This window comes from Globicephala melas, chromosome 19 (genome assembly GCF_963455315.2).
Source record: "Globicephala melas chromosome 19, mGloMel1.2, whole genome shotgun sequence".
In the NCBI taxonomy this organism is placed as follows: Eukaryota; Metazoa; Chordata; class Mammalia; order Artiodactyla; family Delphinidae; genus Globicephala; species Globicephala melas.
The window spans coordinates 3,825,344-3,844,775 of NC_083332.1; the positions used below are offsets into that span (position 1 = coordinate 3,825,344).

The window sequence follows — 19,432 nt, forward strand, 5'->3', positions numbered from 1 at the left end:
TGTGATGTCCATTCCTGTTAAAGGCTCTGCCCTCACACCCCCGGTCTCTCCTAGAAGGCTTCTCCCGGGGCTGTCCTGGGAGTCAGGCTGACCAGGGGCGACTGCTGCAGCTGCTCTGCCCCGTGCTGCCCACCGTCTCAGACTTAGCATCTGCTCACAGCTGTGGCCTCAGGGATGTTGCAATGGGACCCTCACACTCTCACGAGGGTGGACGCCCAGGGCTGACAATCGTGGACTGAGTCTGTTTCATGCCACACAGGGGAGGTGGCTCAATGCTGACCACGGGCTTGGGGCAGTGAGCAGAGCTATCCCAGTGCCCGTCCAGAAAGGCGGGGAAGTGGGGCCGCAGCTTCAACCTCCACCTGGAGCCCTGACCCCTCCCTGCCTGTGAGGACCTGGGTCCCTCTCTCTGTCCACACAGGTGGGAACCTCCTCCCTATGACCCCCTTGATGATCCCGGTCAGCGGGGGCCACTCAGCCTAGTTCCCTCTTCTTTGGTCTGGTTCCCTCTCCATTTGGGGAACTTTCTTTCTCTTTTTCTGCATGTGTCTGTGGGTACGTGTTTCAGAAATATTCAAAATAGCATTTCTCAGTGTTAGGAGCAGAGGAGGGCTCTTAGGTGGGCACCACAATCACCCACTTTGCCGTGGAGTCTGAGCCCAGGATCCTCTCATGTCCCACCCACTGCTGTTGTCACCTGCTCTGGAAATTAACAGTGGTGATCCTGCAATGAACCTGACACCATTGAGCTCACAGCCACTCTGAGTAGTGGGGCTGGCGACAACATGCAGAGGAGGAAACTCAGGCTCAGAAAGGGCACTGGCCTCACGGTTACAAGACCAGTGGGGACAGAGTTAAATAGAGATGTTTTCCTTCAAAGGGAGACCTCTAACTCAGATCAAGGTCCCCTCAGCTTCCAGGCAGGACGACAGGATGGGGAGGAGAGCCCTGTCCAAGGATCAAGGGCCACCGAGAAGGCAGGAACGACTCAGGGGCTTGTTCCCAGGAAGGTGGGGTGGACGCTGTTTCAAGAAAAAGGGAGAAGTCCCTGAAGGGGGCTGAGATAGAAAGCAAACCCACACTCTGGGGCCAGGGGACCAGGCATGTTTCCTTCCTTATTTCCCCGAACTTCTCCTCTGTGCTCATTGCCACACTGACCTCCATGGAGCTGTAGGCAGATGTTAAACGTGTCTCTCTGCTGATATGAGCTCTGCGGTGCAGCAGGAACCTGCAACCTCCCTGAAGCATCGTCAGGGCCTGGGTGACCCCTGTCCATGGTGAGGACCCCACAGGGACCTGCCGATGGACCGGCTGAGGACGAAGGAGACCCAACGGGGAGGCTCTGAGAGGGAAAGACGTGCCCGGGTCACCCTCGTATGGAAGGGTCGTCTCAGGAAGACACCGGCTCTGTCATGGGAATGAGAGCCAGGCTCCTGGGGAGGGGCAGTTCCCCTTCCTGTGGGGTTGCTGACGTGACAGCCCCGTGCCGCGGAGGACCAGCCTCCCAGTGGACACATCCTCGGGTCTCCGTCCTGAGGGCACCGTGGTCTCCTCCATCTGCACCGCCTGGACCACAGGGACGAGACGCCATGACCCCCAGCCTCACGGCCCTGCTCTGCCTCGGTGAGATGGAGGAGGGGGAGGGGAAGCCCCAGCCAGGCTGCTCTGTCAGGAGACCCCAGGACTCAGGAGGCTCACGGGTAGGAGAGGCGCTGCTCAGGATTCAGGGCGAACCTCTCACAGGGGTCTCTCTTCCAGGGCTGAGTGTGGGCCCGAGGACCCAGGTGCAGGCAGGTGAGTCTGTCCCCAGGTGTCCCACCTCCCTCCTGATCATGGGGACAAGGGGCCACCCCCAGGCAATGGGGTGGGGAACAGCAGTTCTGAGCTGAAGGAGGGGGAGTCCGGGAGTTTGGGGGCTGAGAGCTGGGGACCTGGGGGTGAGGATGTCTTGTGACGCAGCCTCTGATGTCCTTCCAGACACCCTCCCCAAACCCACCATCTGGGCTGAGCCAGGCTCTGTGATCCCCTGGGGAAGCCCCGTGACCATCTGGTGTCAGGGGACCCTGGGGGTCCGGGAGTTCCGTTTGGATAAAGAGGGAAGCTCACAATCCTGGTACAGACAGCCCTCACTGGAGCCCGGAGACAAGGGCAAGTTCTCCATCTTATATATAACACAATACGACGCAGGGAGATATCACTGTTACTATCGCAGCCCCACTGGCTGGTCAGAGAGCAGTGGCCCCCTGGAGCTGGTGGTGACAGGTGAGAGGACACTCGGGGGTCCCAGCATCGGGCTCTGCCCTCAGGAAGGGGGTCTGCTCTCAGGGGTGTGTCCCTCTCACAGCCCAGCCCTGGGGGAGGAGAGGGGCGTGTGAGCACCATTTCACAAGCTCCCTCCTTCTCTCCTAGGGGTCCACAGGAAACCCACCCTCTCAGCCCTGCCGAGCCCTGTGGTGACCTCGGGAGGGAACGTGACCCTCCAGTGTTGCTCATGGCAGCGACTGGACGGGTTCATTCTGACTAAGGAAGGAGAACCCAAGTCCTCCTGGACCCTGGATGCACAGCGAGGCCGCCAGGGGCACACCCAGGCCCTGTTCCCCGTGGGTCGCGTGACCCCCAGCCACAGGTGGATGTTCAGATGCCACGGCTTTTACAGGGACACCCCCCAGGTGTGGTCGGCCCCCAGTGACCCCCTGGAGCTCCTGGTCCCAGGTAAGGAGGTCCTCCCCGGCCTCACACACTTTTTTAGGCACGAGACAGATTATTAGATGCTTTTCTCCCAGGATTGTCCCAGATGAGAGGGTGGGGTGAGGGGGGAGAAGGGCGCACAGGACAGAGACACAGAGTGTGAGCGACAGACAGTGAGGCCTGGGGACCAGGACGGGAGAAGGGGCTTCATGGGAGGAACCAGCCCCTACAGCCCAGGGCTGGTCTTCCCCCAGGTGTGTCTGGGAAGCCCTCCCTCCTTACCCCGCAGGGCCCTGTCGTGGCCTATGGACAGAGCCTGACCCTCCAGTGTCGCTCTGACGTCGGCTATGACAGATTCGCTCTGTCCCAGGAGGGGAGACAGGCCCTCCCCCAGAGCCCTGGCCAGCAGCCCCAGGCTGGGCTCTCTCAGGCCGACTTCCCCCTGGGCCCGGTGACCAACACCCACGCGGGCCGGTACAGATGCTACGGAGGACACAACCTCTCCTCCGAGTGGTCGGCCCCCAGTGACCCGCTGGACATTCTGGTGGCAGGTGAGGAGCCAGCGGGTCAGTCAGGGACCCAGACTCTGCACAGGCCCTGCCGGGGGAGCCCCAGCTGGTGATGCTGGGACCAGGCGTGAGGGGTCCCCAGGGAGGGAGGGAGGGAGACAGAGAGAGACGGGGGTGGGCAGGGAGAGGGAGTGACTCGGAGAAAACAGAGACAGACAGAGATGAGGGGCCTCAGGGAGGCCCTGCTGAGTCGCAGTTCGGAACTAGGGAGCGGGCAGCCCCTCACCCCTCTTCCTCTCTCTAGGGTGGTTCCCTGACACGCCCTCCCTCTCGGTGCAGCCGGGCCACCTGGTGGCCTCAGGAGAGAACGTGACCCTGCTGTGTCAGTCAGGGAGCACAAGGGAAACTTTCCTTCTGTCCAAGGAGAGGGCAGCCCAGCCCCCACAGCGTCTTAGATCAAAGTACCGAGGTGGGCATTTCCAGGCCGAATTCTCCATGAGTCCCGTGACCTCAACCCACAATGGGACCTATAGGTGCTACAGCTTACTCAGCAGTAACCCCTACCTGCTGTCACACGCCAGTGCCCCCCTGGAGCTCACGGTCTCAGGTGAGGGGCCCCAGCCCTGTCCCCTCTGTGTCCCTGTTGTCAGCTCTGAAGGTGACCCCCTTTCTAGGATAGGAGTGAGGGGGGCTCCAAAGGAGAGTCAAGGGAGGGTGATCCGGAGGGGGTCCAGCCTGCAGAGGGACGGAGGGAAACCAGGCCCTCCCGTCCCTGCTGCTTCTCACGTCCCGTCACCAGACTTCTCAGATAGGAGGAGGGGGAAAGCCAAGGGCAGCCCCAGAGCAGAGACAGCACCAGAGTGTGAGCAGAGGGGGGATCCCAGGGAAGCCGCAGCCCCTCACCCAACTACAGGCATTTTCCCAGGATCCTCTGGGGACACCACCACCCACACACAGGGCCCAATTCAAGAGCTGGTGAGCCACTGGGGCCTCTGCCCAATATGTGGACACCTGGCCCCAGGCCTGTCCCTTGAGGTCCTCAGCTGCTCTAAATCCTGACCCAATCTCAGCACAGCTTGTGTCCCAGGGGGGCTGGGAGTCAGGTAGAGATGCTGGAGTGACCACAGGCACCAGGAGCTCTGAGGCTGGTGGATGAAGGGTGGGGGTCATGGAGAGGGAATGACCCCTCGGGGCCCATCCTGGGGGAGGAGCAGTGGGCTGACGTGGGGAGAAGCAGCCCCCAACCCTAACCTCCTGTCCTGACCCCCAGGAGGCTCTGAAGTTGGGGCCCTTCCCCCCACGGAGCCAGGCCCGCAGACGGGTGAGTGAGGGTCTGTGGGACATGGTGTTGGGCCCAGGGGGGAAGGCCTCGGTTATGGCCTTAGTTCACGCACCTCTGGAGACGCTGACTTGGACCCCCTTCCCCTGCCTGGGCCTCAGTTTCTCCAAGTGTAAAGGCAGAGAATCGTGGCCCGGAGCTTAGATTTCCTTCAGTTCTGACTTCTGGCTCTGACCCCCCAGGAGAGGAGGTCTCACAGGGAGGCCCCTGAGCATGTGACTGTATGGGGGCCTGTCCCCAGTGCCGCAGTGGTGGTGGCATTGTACGGGGAGCGGGAGGGAAAGATGAAGAGTCCACCGCACACAGCCGGCCCCTCCCCCAGTCCCTGCTGTGATGGGGGAGGGGAGGGTAACAAGGAAGGACCCTCGGGTCCGGATGAGACCCTCGGACTGGCCCCCCTGCAGATGAGAAGCCCCCAGAGCACAAAGCTGGTGTCCACCTTCGGCGGGGCGCGGCAGGAGGACAGCTCAGGGAGCCCACAGCCCTGGGTTCCAATCCCAGCTCTGCCACCTCCAGACTGGGTCACCTGGGGTTGGTGAATTCCCTCTCTGTGCCTCAGTTTCCTCGTCTGTAAAATGGGTGGGGTGGGTTAGAGGAGATGAATGCACAGACCCCAGCACGAGCCTGCACACAGTAGGCGCTCAATTAAATGGCATCTTGGGCTCACTCATGACGTCACTGGTGCCCCAGGTCTCAAATGGTACCTGAACGTCCTGATCGGGGTCTCGGTGGCCTTCGTCCTGCTGCCCCTCGTCCTCCTCGTCCGACACCGGGGTCAGAGCAGACGCAGGAAGTCGGGTGAGTAGGGAACAGGGTGACCCAGACCCCTGGAGGTGGTGGGCTTAGGGCACCAGCCGAAGGGAAACCTAAGAGATGGGCAAGGTCAGCTTAGAAAAAGATTGTCCAGAGTCTGAAACTCAAAAATCTAGAAAGAAAACACGTACTGTCAGCTGACATGTATAATTTAAGGTATTTTCCTCCTTTGCAATCTCATGAAGTGTTCAAACATGTACGCAAGTATGAGTTCAAGTCTCCTTCTTTCCTCCTGAATCCCGTGTGAGGGGCGGGGGTCGTAAGAGTCCCAGGGCCGAGCCTCTGTCATCTGCCCCAGCCCAGGGCGAGGCTGATTTCCACCCTCCCGCAGGGGCTGCAGACCCAGAGCCCAAGGACACAGGCCTGCAGAGCAGGTAACTCCCGCCCCGAAGACCCCCAGGCCCGCCCCGCCCACAGCTCCCCCTCATTCTCCCCCTAACACGCCCGCCTCCTCCCCAGCTCCTGCTCGGCCGCCGCCGCCCAGGACCAGGCCCTCTGTGAGCAGAAGAGGACGGGGTGGGGGACACAGGGTTCTGGAGGCACCTGTGTGGGGGAGGGGAAGGCTGGGAAGGGGTGGGCTCAGGGGGTGCGGACTGAAACCCCACACTTCCCCTCACCCCTGGGTCTCAGTGGCCCCTTCTGGATGCACTGCGGGGGCTCCAGCCCTGAGTGATCTCAGGGGATCCCACCAAGCGATACACACCCTGTTCCGCCCCAGCAGATGCTGCCGTGAAGGACACACAGCCTGAGGACGGGGTGCAGCTGGACCATCCGGTGAGACCCCTACTCCTGTCCAGGCCACCAGAGACCTTCTTGTTGCCAAACTCAGTCCAATGGACACGTCTCTGTCCTCACATCCCAGCTCCAGCAGCGTCCCACACTGACCTCTCCTTCCGGGCTTCCTGGGTCATCCTGCTGTGACTCCACCCCTCCTGCTTCCTTGTGACCTCATGGCCCCTCCTTCGGGGTCCCCTTTCCTGGCTCCCCGTCCTCTGTCTGACCTTCTGGCGTTGCAGAGAAGCCCCACGTCTCAAGAGGATTTGTGAATAAGTGAATCACCCAAAAGTCCCCAGGCCCCCCTTCCTTCATTCACCCAAAAGTGGTGCACAAGGAGAGCGCATGCCCCCGGCTCCCTGTAGGCGCTGCAGGTGCAGCAGGGAGCTCACCTGGTGGGTGAGAAGACTATATGTAAAGAAGCAGGTAGCGTCCTAGAATGCAAGGTCCCGATAAGGAAAGTAAAGCAAGAGAAGGTGACAAGAGTGCATAGGGGGAGGGCGTCAGCAAGTGCAAAGGTCCTGAGGCAGGGACGTGCTTTTGCAGGAAGATGGCCGTGCGGCTGGAGCCAAATGTGCAAGGGAGATAACGTGTTAATACTGAAATCAGAACCGTAGAAAGAATCCAGAGGCTCCAAGGTGTTAGGACGTCCCCAGAGTTTCCATCAGGAAAGTGACCTGACCTAAGTTTTTAAAGCATCACTCTGCCAACAAAGTGGAAAGCTGACGGAAGGAGATCACAGTGGATCCAGGAAGTCCCCTTTCTGTCCTACTCTCTCCCTCCAGCAGAACAGGCAGGATGCAGACCCCCAGGAGGGGACGTACACACAGGTGAACCACTCAAGATCAAGACTAAGGCGGGGGGTGGCCACCTCTCCTTCCTCCCTGTCGGGGAGATTGCTGGACACGAAGGACAGACAAGCGGAAGAGGACGAGCAGAGGGACGGTCAGGTGGGTCCCATCCTGTCCGGGCCCCCAGGCTTCCCCCACCCCAACCACACACCCTCCCTCTCTCTCCCCCACCGCAGGCCGCCGCATCTGAAGGCCCCCAGGATGTGACCTATGCCCAGCTGAACCACTCGACCTTCAGACGGGAGACTGCAACCCCTGCCCCCCAGTCAGGGGAGCCCCCAGAAGAGCCCAGCGTGTATGCTGCTCTCGCCGTCCGCTAGCCCAGGAAGGACCCAGACCCCACGCTCCAGGGAGGAAGACTGCACGGACCCCGGAAGGCACAGGAGCTGCCTGTCCGCAGTGGACACCGCCTAACGACCAACAGACAGCCTGGACTCCCAACACAGGCCACCAGGAGCCCCTGGGACCCTTTGGCAGTCACCTGATTCTACCCTCAAAGATAACTAATATCCTTACATTTGGGAAATAATGCAACAGACTTGTCAAAAATCAATGTGTGAGTTGAAAACCAAAATCAAAACGAAAAAAAAAAACAAACAAAAAAACAAAACAGAAGTGGGAAAATGTTTCAATGAATGGTAATGTAAATAATACACATCAAACATATGAAATGAGAAAATTAAGAATCATGAATGAATATATTAGAAAAGACTTCAAAAAAATCGATGACCTAACATATCATACCAAGACTTCAGAAAAAAATAGCAAATTATTTCAAATGAAGGTAGAAGGTGGGAATAATAATGACAAGGGTAGCTAATAATGAAGACAACCAAAAAGTAGAGAAAATCAATTAAGGCAAAAAATAAACTCATTCTTGAAAACATTCATGAATCCTAGCCACCACAGCCGAGGCAACAAGAGAGAAGGCTCACACTTCTAATAGCATGAAAGGGATTGCAGGCAGCACTACAAATCCTACAGACATTATAAAGATAGTAACAGAACATTATGAGAAATTTGACGCCAACATACAGAAAATGTAGATGGAGTGGAAATCTTCACGTGTACAATTTACTAAATGGATATAAGAATAAATGGAAAATCTACCACCTTATACATTGACTCTAATCAAAACTTACCCACGACTGAACTATATAGAATCTAACAAAGTCAAAATGAAAGAAATAGGAGAATGCTGGTTCCCGGGGTTGGAGCGAGGGGGAAATGGGAAGATATTGGTCAAAGGGCACAAGCTTCCAGTTATAAGATGAATAAGTTCTGGGGATCTAATATACAGCATGGTGGTTACAGCTAATCACACTGTATCCCATTCTTGAGTGTTTTGAAGAGAGCAGATCTCAAATGTTCTCACCAAAAAAAGAAATGGCGACTGTGTGATGGGATGCGGACAAATGCTCTGACGGTCATCATTGTCCGACGTGTAAGTGTGCAGTTCAGGCGGCTTCACTGGTGATTTCTTCCGAGCACTTATGTACTCGTGAAAGACACACACACACGCACACACCCCCCAAAATTGCACAAGCATTTCCCGAGAACAGAAAAAGAAAAAACATACCTCAACACATCAGATCAGGAAAATATTTATACCAAAACCTGAGAAGGGAATTATACATGGGGAAGTCACAGGAAGATCTCTCACATGAGCTTAGATGGAAATCCCTAAACAAAGTGTACACAAATAAGATTTAGTGATATATTAAAAGGACATTACTTCATGACCATACTGTGGGGTTTCTTTTCGAAGGATAGAGTAACTTAAAATTTTAAAAATCTATCACATAATGCAATACCTTAATAGAACAAATAAAAAATAATCACCTTAACAGATGCAGACGAAGCCTTTGATAAAATATACCAACAATTCCTGGTGAAAATAAAAACGCATCAGAAATAGAAGGGAATTCCCTTTCATTGATGAGGGCATGTTTAACAACACTAGACGTCATTTGTACAGGTGAGAACCTGAGGTCCTTTCGTCTACGACTGGCAATGATCCAACTATGTTCCGTATGACCACTTGTATTCACCAGGGCCCTGGAGGCACCAACCAAGTAAGTGAAACAAAACAAGGCGAGAAGCTGTGAAGTGGATAAGAATAATATTGTATTACTAACAGGCTGCCAGCTGTGTTTGTAGAAAATCCAAAATAATGTAAAGATCTTCTACTCTAATTAAAAAGTTTTCCTGCATCGCTGCATACAAGGTCAATATATAGAATTCAACTGCCTTCGAGACTTCCGGTTCTGGATGGAGATGAAGTAAATGAATGTCTCCCTGTTCCCTGACTTTATACCAGTGACCTGACTGTATACTGCTGACTTCCAAGAGCCGTAAGATAATATATTTGGGCTGTTTTAATCCACCAAGTTTGTGGTAATTTGTGGGACAGGGAAACAATACAACCACTTGAATTTACTTATGATTAGTGTTTGCATAGTAATTTTTCATCCTTCTACTTTTTTAATGTGGTAGAATATACACACCATGATATTCACCACCACTGAAACATCATTAAAGTGCGAAGTTAGTGGCCTTAAGTACATTTACCATGTTGGGCAATCATGACCACTGTCCGTCTTCCAGAACATTTTCATAATCCCAAACAGAAGCTCTGTACCCATTAAGCAAGAACTCCTCATGCCCCCTGAACCAGGCACTGGTTATCTCCATTCAAATTCCTGCCTTAGGGAGTCTGGCTACTCTAGGCTGTTCGTGTCGGTGAAATCATACAAAATGCGACATTCTGTGTCAGCCTTAGTTCACTCTGAATAATGTTTCCAAGGTTCATTCATATTGTTCACTCTTTTACTTTTAACCTATTTACATGTTATATTAGAAGTGAGTTTCTGGGACTTCCCTGGTGGTGCAGTGGCTGGGAATCCTCCTGCCAATGGAGGGAACACGGGTTCGATCCCAGGTCTGGGAGGATCCCACGTGCAACTAGGCCCGTGCGCCACAACTATTGAGCCCTCACGCCACAACTACTAAAGCCGGCGCACCTACAGCCCATGCTCCACAACAAGAGAAGCCACTGCGATAAGAGGCCCACGCACCGCAATAAGAAGCCGGCGCACCGCAACAGAGAGTAGCCCCCGCTCACCGCAACTACAGACAGCCTGTGCACAGTGATGAAGACCCAACACAGCCAAAAATAAATAAATAAATAATTTATTTTAAAAAAAAAGAAGTGAGTTTCTTATGGACTTCATAGTGTAGGTGGTGGTTTTTTTCTTAAACCAATCTTACAAGCTCTTTTAATTGCTGTGTTTCGCCCATTTACATATAATATTATTACTGATAACACTGTTATTTAGGTTTGTCATTTATGTTTTTGAAGTTTTGTCCCCTCTCTTTCTTGTTCTTCTATTTACCCTTTCCTGGGATTTAAAAACATTTTTAGCATACCATTTTAATTTCTCTATTGGTGCTGTAACTGTAAGTCTTTGACTGCTGTTGAAGGGGCTGTTCTAGAGATTATCAGGTACATACCTAACTTTACACAGTAAAGACAGAGCTAGTATTTTACCTCTTCAAGGGAAATGTAGAACCCTTACAAATCTATAGGTCTCTTTATTCTTACCCCTTTATGTTGTAGTTGTTGTATGTGTTATTGCCACATAGAAGCCCAGGGCTGTGTCGGGGCCTATGGGGCCAGGTCAAGGTGAGTGAGCTGTCCCCACACCTCCTGCTGCAGCTCCACAACCACCACCCCCATCACCTGAGGGGAGAAGAGGAGGTCTGGGCTGATGGTGACCAGTCTGGGGATGGCTATGGAGTGACATCTTGGGAAACTGAGGCCATAAGGGCAACGCTGACACTTCAGGTCCACATCCTTTCAGGACAAATTGAAACCCCACGTGTTCATCTTTGCCTCCTGATTAGATGCAAATGAGACACTGGAGATGCTCACCTCCAGGTACCGGGACTGGCATGTTTAGTTCCAGAGACTCATTCAAGATCAAAGAGATTACTTAAGCATTTCTGCATCTCCTCACCCATACCCTGTCTTTTTTGTTCTCAGGGGTAACTGACATTCTCAGTCCATCACAAAATAAGTCAGACGCCAACAGTGATGAGTAGCAGAAATGCTCAATTTTGGGTTGGGCTCCGAGGGTCACAACCTGTTAATGGAATGCAGGTGACCTGAGTGGACACGTAGGCATCCTGGGGTGATTTGGGTCTGCTCTGACCTCTCTGACCTCTTTTTCCACAGTTCCTACCCTCACACCCCCAAGACTACACAGTGGAGACTCTAATCCGGATGGGCATGGCCGGCTCAGTCCTGCTGGGCCTCAGGATTCTGCTCTTTCAGGCTCCACACGGCCACGGAGGAGCCCAAGATGCAGCCAGGAGGTAAACAGAGGGAACAAACCCACCATTCGGTGAGTTCGATCCTTGTATGACTAGGAGGTTTGGGAGGCAAATCTGCAGTATGAATTGAGGGAACTGTCTGCTGAGAATTTCACGGGGTATCAATGCTGGCATGCAGGAAATGCCTGGGTTCTTGCTGTAGAGGCTCTTCCGTAATTAAAGTGTGGTAATTTCCCTCCTTACCATTACTGATTATTCTTGACTACTCCCCTTCTTTTTTTACTCCTGTGATTTGAGGCTACATCTGCATCGCAGGTTTGGGTCCACACCTGAAGTCACCTTCATGCTCTGCCACTTTCTTGTAATACATTTTGCTTTATTTCTAATTTCCACACTCACTGGTGTGTGCTATTGACCTCGATCCCTTCAGCCTAGAACCAGAATGTTTTAAGCAACTGAGTAAACGGGTGAAATTCAGGTCTAGTTTAAACACATAAATCCAAAACCATTTCCGAAAACCCTCTCTGGACCCCCTCAAGGCTTATTCCCCTCTAAAATGATACATGGAAGAGTTTCTGCCAAAATACCATCAGTTTGAATGAGCACAAGGTGGACTTCCCTGGTGGCGCAGTGGTTAAGAATCCACCTGCCAATGCAGGGGACAGGGGTTCAAGCCCTGATCCAGGAAGATCCCACATGCCATGGAGCAACTAAGCCGGTGTGCCATAACTACTGAGCCTGTGCTCTAGAGCCCGTGAGCCACAACTACTGAGCCTGTGTGCCACAGCTACTGAAGCCCACGCACCTGCAGCCCGTGCTCCGCAACAAGAGAAACCACCGCAATGAGAAGCCCGCGCACTGCAACAAACAGTAGCCCCCACTTGCCACAACTAGAGAAAGCCTGTGCGCAGCAATGAAGGCCCGACGCAGCCAAAAATAAATAAATAAATAAATTTATGAATGGGCGCAAGGTGTTTGAAGCGACAGCCAGGTGGTGTGCTGGCAAACCAGCTCTATGAAAACATCCCTTTTTCTCAGTGTTCTGATTTGTGTACATTATCTGTTTCCTTGGTAAATACTCCCTTCATGCCCAACTTCAAGATGCCCGTTTGAATGCACTGGATACACAGTTGGGAACAGCATCAACTTTCACAAGAATGAGCCAACTGTGGCACCTCGCAGATGACACTGAGGTCCTTCTATTCTGTAGGTCATAGTAATTTCCACCTCAATCTTATGCCACGGTTTCAGTGGAATTGTGATGCCCAAATCCCAGTACATTCACATTAGACGTAAATAGAAAACAGAGGCATAATCAGTTGTGGGAGACACGCTGAGCCCGACATGAAGGTTTAACATAGGAGATGTGAGTCCAAGCAGGTCGGACACGCCCAAGTCTCTCACATGTATGCATTTCTCCCCTGCTGACCCCTTCACCTTTGCCCCTTAATGATAGTTTGGGTGAGTATAGAAGGCCTCACTGACAGTTAATTCCTTGACTGTATTTTCCCCATATCTTTTGGCGTTTTCTCCCTTCAATTTCCTTCCCTTTGCTGCGAAATAGCAAGACATATTTCATGTATAGACACATGCACGCTAGCAATTGTAAGTTCTTGCTACATCTCTGTAAAAGACCAACAATTGGCCTTTCATACTGTCGCAGACATTGTCCTCACTGATTTCATTCTGAAATTCACGGTATCCATGGGCCCTGTTCTTTCTACTCCTCATCTACCTCAACTTTCTAATTCCAGTCTCTCCGTACTGCATCCTAAACAAACTCCTCAATATTGTATTCCAAGTTCATAATTGGCTCTTCAGCTGTATCTTCTCCTTGATGGAAAGAATATCTTGAGTGTATTAATGAAAGTATTATTTTTTACCTGTAAGGTGTTTGCCTAATTCATTGCTAAAATCCTATATACTTCTGCAGTATAATCCCTTTTGCTGTTTCCAGAATTTATTTTCCTTCTTCAATTTTTCAGATGTGTAAACATGCTTAAATTAAAATGTTTCATATATTCCTAGTATTCTATCTCCTTGGATAGGATAATACAAGTTACTAGCTCTGCAGATAGCCTTCTTAGCACTTTTTCTCAGTATTAGGATTTCTCTCTTATGTTCATTCCTAATGCTCAGCTCCCAGACACGTGATTTTCTATAGAGAGTTTGTCCCAGGTCTGTCCTGACATTCAGAGATGAAATGGGTGACTTCTTGTGGCTGCCCTGCCCCCCAGCATCCGCTCTCTCAAACTCAGCATCTGACTAGGCATGTACCTGGCAGAGATGACCCCAAGTGAGCCTCACACTCACAGGTGGGACAGATATCCATGTACAATTATAATGAATTGAAGCTGTTTTACAACCGCACAGAGGACACAGCTCAGTGCTGACCTCGGGGATGGGTCAGTGGGCAGAGATATCCCAGTGCCTGGCCACAAATGAGGTGAAGGGGCAACACTGATTCCAACCTTGACCTGAAGCCCTGACCCCTCCCTGCCTGTGAGGACCTGAGGTCCTTGTCCTTCCACACAGAGGTGGAAACCTCTATTCTAATGACCACTTGCTGGACTCAGGCACTGGTAGTCACTAAGCTTTCACCTCTTTTTTTTGTTGTGGTCCCTTCTCCATTTAAGAAACTTTCATTTCTCTTCTCCTATAATAGACCATGCCTATGTATTTCATACAAAACATAAGCAGCGGGAATGCCCTGGTGGCGAAGTGGTTAAGAATCCTCCTGCCAATGCAGGGGACACGGGTTTGAGCCCTGGTCTAGGAAGATTCCACATGCCGTGGAGCAACTAAGCCCGTGCACCACAACTACTGCGCCTGAGCTCTAGAGCCCATGAGCCACAACTACTGAAGCCCGCACACCCAGAGCCCGTGCTCTGCAACAAGAGAAGCCACCGCAATGAGAAGCCCACGCACGGCAACGAAGAGTAGCCCCCACTTGCCACAACCAGAAAAAGCCTGCACGCAGCAACGAAGACCCAATGCAGCCAAAAATAAATAAACAACAAAACCCCACCATAAGTAGCATTTCTCAGTGTCAGAGCAGACGGGGGTCGTGAGTGGGCACATCAGTCATCCAACCTGACTGTGGGGTCTGACACCTTCACCCTCTCATACTGGTTAGAAATTAACCAATATTGGGTCCCACCCATGTCCTGGCACCACTGAGCCCACAACCTGTCTGAAGAGTGGGGTTCAAACAACATGCTGCAGGCGAGGAAACTGAGGCTCAGAGACATAACTTCAGGGCTCAAGGCACACGGGGGAGGATGACGAGGAATACTTAAATTAAATCAGCTTCGTCCCCCAAGTCAGAGCACTGACCCACTCTCTGTCCCATAAAAGTGAAGACAGGAGCATATAGTAAGGAGACAATGCCCAAGGATCAAGTGCCACCGAGCAGGCAGGAACGACTCAGGGGCTTGTTCCCAGGAAGGTGGGGTGGACGCTGTTTCAAGAAAAAGGGAGAAGTCCCTGAAGGGGGCTGAGACAGAAAGCAAACCCACACTCTGGGGCCAGGGGAGCAGGCATGTTTCCTTCCTTATTGCCCCGAACTTCTCCTCTGTGCTCATGCCACACTGACCTCCACGGAGCTGTAGGCAGATGTTAAACGTGTCTCTCTGCTGATCTGAGCTCTGTGGTGCAGCAGGAACCTGCAACCTCCCTGAAGCATCGCCAGGGCCTGGGTGACCCCTGTCCATGGTGAGGACCCCACAGGGACCTGCTGATGGACCAGCTGAGGACGCGGAGGCTCTGAGAGGGAAAGACGTGCCTGGGTCACCCTTATATGGAAGGGGCGTCTCAGGAAGACACCGGGTCTGTCATGGGAATGAGAGCCAGCCTCCGGGGGAGGGGCAGTTCCCCTTCCTGTGGGGCTGCTGATGTGACAGCCCCGTGACGGGGAGGACCAGCCTCCCAGTGGACACACCCTCGGGTCTCCGTCCTGAGGGCACCGTGGTCTCCTCCATCTGCACCGCCTGGATCACAGGGACGAGACGCCATGACCCCCAGCCTCACGGCCCTGCTCTGCCTCGGTGAGATGGAGGAGGGGGAGGGGAAGCCCCAGCCAGGGACGGACCCCTCCCCACAGCCAGCCTGCTCTGTCAGGAGACCCCAGGACTCAGGAGGCTCACGGGTAGGAGAGGCGCTGCTCAGGATTCAGGGCGAACCTCTCACAGGGGTCTCTCTTCCAGGGCTGAGTGTGGGCCTGAGGATCCAGGAGCAGGCAGGTGAGTCTGTCCCCAGGTGTCCCACCTCCCTCCTGATCATGGGGACAAGGGGCCACCCCCAGGCAATGGGGTGGGGAACACCAGTTCTGGGCTGAAGGAGGGGGAGTCTGGGAGGTTGGGGGCTGAGAGCTGGGGACCTGGGGGTGAGGATGTCTTTTGACACAAACTCTGATGTCCATCCAGGCACCCTCCCCAAACCCACCATCTGGGCTGAGCCAGGCTCTGTGATCCCCTGGGGGAGCCCCGTGACCATCTGGTGTCAGGGGACCCGGGTGGCCCCGGTGTTCCGTTTCCATAAAGAGGGAAGCTCACCTCCCTGGTACAGACAGGCCCCACTGGAGCACGCGGACAAGGGCAACTTCTCCATCTCATACATGACACAGGACTACGCAGGGAGATATCACTGTTACTATCTCAGCCCCACTGGCTGGTCAGAGAGCAGTGACCCCCTGGAGCTGGTGGTGACAGGTGAGAGGACACTCGGGGGTCCCAGCCTCTGGCTCTGCCCTCAGGAAGGGGGTCTGCTCTCAGGGGTGTGTCCCTCTCACAGCCCAGCCCTGGAGAAGGAAAGGGGCGTGTGAGCCCCATTTCACAAGCTCCCTCCTTCTCTCCTAGGGGCCCACAGCAAACCCACCCTCTCAGCCCTGCCGAGCCCTGTGGTGACCTCGGGAGGGAACGTGACCCTCCAGTGTCGCTCAAGGCAGGGACTGGACGGGTTCATTCTGACTAAGGAAGGAGAACCCAAGTCCTCCTGGACCCTGGATGCACAGCGAGGCCCCCAGGGGCAGACCCAGGCCCTGCTCCCCGTGGGTCGCGTGACCCCCAGCCACAGGTGGACGTTCAGATGCCACGGCTTTTACAGGGACACCCCCCAGGTGTGGTCGGCCCCCAGTGACCCCCTGGAGCTCCTGGTCTCAGGTGAGGAGGTCCCACCCTGGCCTCACGTACTTCTTGAGGCACGAGACAGATTATTAGATGCTTTTCTCCCAGGATTGTCCCAGATGAGAGGGTGGGGTGAGGGGGGAGCGGGGCGCACAGGACAGACACACAGAGTGTGAGTGACAATGAGGCCTGGGGACCAGGATGGGAGAAGGGGCTTCATGGGAGGAACCAGCCCCTACAGCCCAGGGCTGGTCTTCCCCCAGGTGTGTCTGGGAAGCCCTCCCTCCTGACCCCGCAAGGCCCTGTCGTGGCCTATGGACAGAGCCTGACCCTCCAGTGTCACTCTGACGTCGGCTATGACAGATTCGCTCTGTCCCAGGAGGGGAGACAGGCCCTCCCCCAGAGCCCTGGCCGGCAGCCCCAGGCTGGGCTCTCTCAGGCCGACTTCCCCCTGGGCCCGGTGACCAACACCCACGCGGGCCGGTACAGATGCTACGGTGGACACAACCTCTCCTCCGAGTGGTCGGCCCCCAGTGACCCCCTGGACATCCTGGTGGCAGGTGAGGAGCCAATGGGTCAGTCAGGGACCCAGACTCTGCACAGGCCCTGCCGGGGGAGCCCCAGCTGGTGATGATGGAACCAGGCGTGAGGGGTCCCCAGGGAGGGAGGGAGGGAGGGAGACAGAGAGAGACGGGGGTGGGCAGGGAGAGGGAGAGACTCAGAGAAAACAGAGACAGACAGAGATGAGGGGCCTCAGGGAGGCCCTGCTGAGTCGCAGTTCGGAACCAGGAGGCGGGCAGCCCCTCACCCCCCTTCCTCTCTCTAGGGTGGTTCCCTGACACGCCCTCCCTCTCGGTGCAGCCGGGCCCCCTGGTGGCCTCAGGAGAAACCGTGACCCTGCTGTGTCAGTCAGGGAGCACAAAGGAAACTTTCCTTCTGTCCAAGGAGGGGGCAGCCCGGCCCCCACTGCGTAAAGTACCGAGGTGGGCATTTCCAGGCCGAATTCTCCATGAGTCCCGTGACCTCAGCCCACAATGGGACCTACAGGTGCTACAGCTCACTCAGCAGTAACCCCTACCTGCTCTCACACGCCAGTGCCCCCCTGGAGCTCGCGGTCTCAGGTGAGGGACCCTGACCCTGTCCTCTCTGACTCAGTCAGCTCAGGGCTCTGTCCCCAGAAATGTCTGAGGTAGTAATGAATGAGGGGACAAAGTGGGCCTCCAGAGAGGAGGACATTCAATGGCCCCTGACTCCAAAGTCTCATCACTAGATCCTGGGTCCTCAGCTGTTGAATCAGTGGGAACTCCCAGAAGTAGGAGAATAAGATTATAGGCTTCAATCTCAGACTGAACACAGAACACACAGCACTCAATTATTTCTGTCTTAAGAGACCACTTTTCTCACTGATCCTGAGCACCGGGGGCACAGCCAACTCTGTTCCAAAGTGATTCCAAAGCAGGTTCTGAATTCAAAGAACACGTGGCGGCTCAGAGAACCCAATGAGGAGAGCAGATGGAACCTGGCATATTAGAGGAAGGGCTCATTAAGGAACTGTGTAGAAGCTGTAATATGAGAATTGGAGGCACTGACGACACAGAACCCAGGAGAAGGGCTCGGGTCTCCCCAACTCCTCACTCACACCCTCACTTTACGATTCTCATGAGCAGCTGACACCATCCACCCGCCACAAAACAAGTCAGATCCCACGAGTGATGAAATCACTCAGATATGGGGCTGGGCTCCGAGGGTCATGTCCTGTCAAGGAGAGGCAGGTTCCCTGGGTGGACATCCTGGAGTCTAGGGTGACTGGGATCTGCTCTGACCGTGTGATCTCTCGTCCAGAATTGCTACCCTCACACCGCCAAGACTACACAGTGGAGAACCTCATCCGGATGGGCATGGCCGGCTCCGTCCTGCTGGGCCTCGGGATTCTGCTCTTTCAGGCTCAACACGACCACGGAGGAGCCCAAGATGCAGCCAGGAGCTGAACACAAGAGGGGGCCGTGCACCGTCCCGAGTGGTGGAGCCCTGTCACGACCTTGTGTGCCCAGGAGGTTCTGGAAGAGAATCTGCAGCACGTGTTGTGTGAACTGTCTGACCAGGGAGGGAGAGACATGGTGTGGGTGCAGGAGAAGGCCCAGGAGTCCCTGTGGAGGACTGGGCCTCGGATAACCATGGTGCCTTCCCTCCCCACCAGCGATGACTCTCCCTGACTGCCCCGTCCCCTCTCACCCCTGTGACGTGAGGCACATCCCACACGGCAGGTCTGTGTCCACACCTTACACACCTTCATGCTCTGGCCCACTTTCATGTAATATATTTGGTTGTTTTTAATTTCCACATGGCTGCTGTGTGCTATCGACCTCCATCCCTTCAGTCAGAAACAGAATGTCGTTTAAGTAACTGAATAAATGGGTGAACTTGGGGTCCTGTTTCGAACAGATAAATCCAAAACTCTTCCCTAAAACTCTCTCTGGACCCTTCAAGCCCTTCTCTCCTCGTCAGATGACACCTGGTATAGTTTCTCCAGAAACATCATTAGTGTGAAGGAACACCGTGGCGTTTGAAGTGACAGCCAGCTGCTGTGCTGGTAAACGGGCTTAGGAATTTATCATTTTGTAAAAAGCCCAGATGTGTGGCATTTGTCTCTTTCTTCAGTGTAAATCCTCTCTTCGGGCTTCCCTGGTGGCTCTGCTGTTGAGAGTCCGCCTGCCGATGCAGGGGACACGGGTTCGTGCCCCGGTCCGGGAGGATCCCACGTGCCGCGGAGCGGTTGGGCCCGGGAGCCATGGCCGCTGAGCCTGCGCGTCCGGAGCCTGTGCCACAACGGGAGAGGCCGCAACAGTGAGGCCTGCGTACCGCAAAAAAAAAAAAAAGCTCTCTTCGTGGCCAACCTCACGGTACGCGTATGAATGCGCTGAGGCAGAGGGGGAGTCATGCGTAGAATCGTCTTTCCCGAGGAACTGAGGCTGAGCCAGCTGGGGCACAGCTCAGTGATGA

At 54.3% G+C, this 19,432-nt stretch overlaps 2 protein-coding genes and 1 pseudogene across 4 annotated transcripts in view; 2 read left to right on the plus strand and 1 right to left on the minus strand.

The window, feature by feature from the left end:
* The window catches only part of LOC132594038 (leukocyte immunoglobulin-like receptor subfamily A member 6), a 38,493-nt gene extending 28,698 nt beyond the window's left edge, over positions 1-9,795 (plus strand). The window contains exons 1-13 of one of the 3 annotated variants that reach the window (XM_060289617.1): positions 1,171-1,623; positions 1,759-1,794; positions 1,978-2,262; positions 2,410-2,712; positions 2,943-3,239; positions 3,502-3,804; positions 4,468-4,518; positions 5,227-5,334; positions 5,681-5,723; positions 5,809-5,846; positions 6,071-6,123; positions 6,909-7,073; positions 7,151-9,795. In XM_060289617.1, the coding sequence (XP_060145600.1) occupies positions 1,377-1,623; positions 1,759-1,794; positions 1,978-2,262; positions 2,410-2,712; positions 2,943-3,239; positions 3,502-3,804; positions 4,468-4,518; positions 5,227-5,334; positions 5,681-5,723; positions 5,809-5,846; positions 6,071-6,123; positions 6,909-7,073; positions 7,151-7,294 (2,073 nt within the window). In that variant the 5' untranslated portion in view covers positions 1,171-1,376 and the 3' untranslated portion in view covers positions 7,295-9,795. Of the gene's footprint in view, positions 1-1,170; positions 1,624-1,758; positions 1,795-1,977; positions 2,263-2,409; positions 2,713-2,942; positions 3,240-3,501; positions 3,805-4,467; positions 4,519-5,226; positions 5,335-5,680; positions 5,724-5,808; positions 5,847-6,070; positions 6,124-6,908; positions 7,074-7,150 lie in introns of those variants that run through there. The other 2 variants (XM_060289619.1, XM_060289618.2) reach the window with 2 other exon arrangements.
* Positions 1-19,432, minus strand: part of CDC42EP5 (CDC42 effector protein 5) — a 198,017-nt gene that overhangs the window by 148,670 nt on the left and 29,915 nt on the right. The window contains exon 4 of the mRNA XM_060289677.2: positions 5,241-5,402. The gene's annotated coding sequence lies outside the window, so the exon portion shown is untranslated. The remainder of the gene's footprint in view (positions 1-5,240; positions 5,403-19,432) is intronic.
* LOC132594045 (leukocyte immunoglobulin-like receptor subfamily A member 6) lies at positions 15,253-18,794 on the plus strand (annotated as a pseudogene).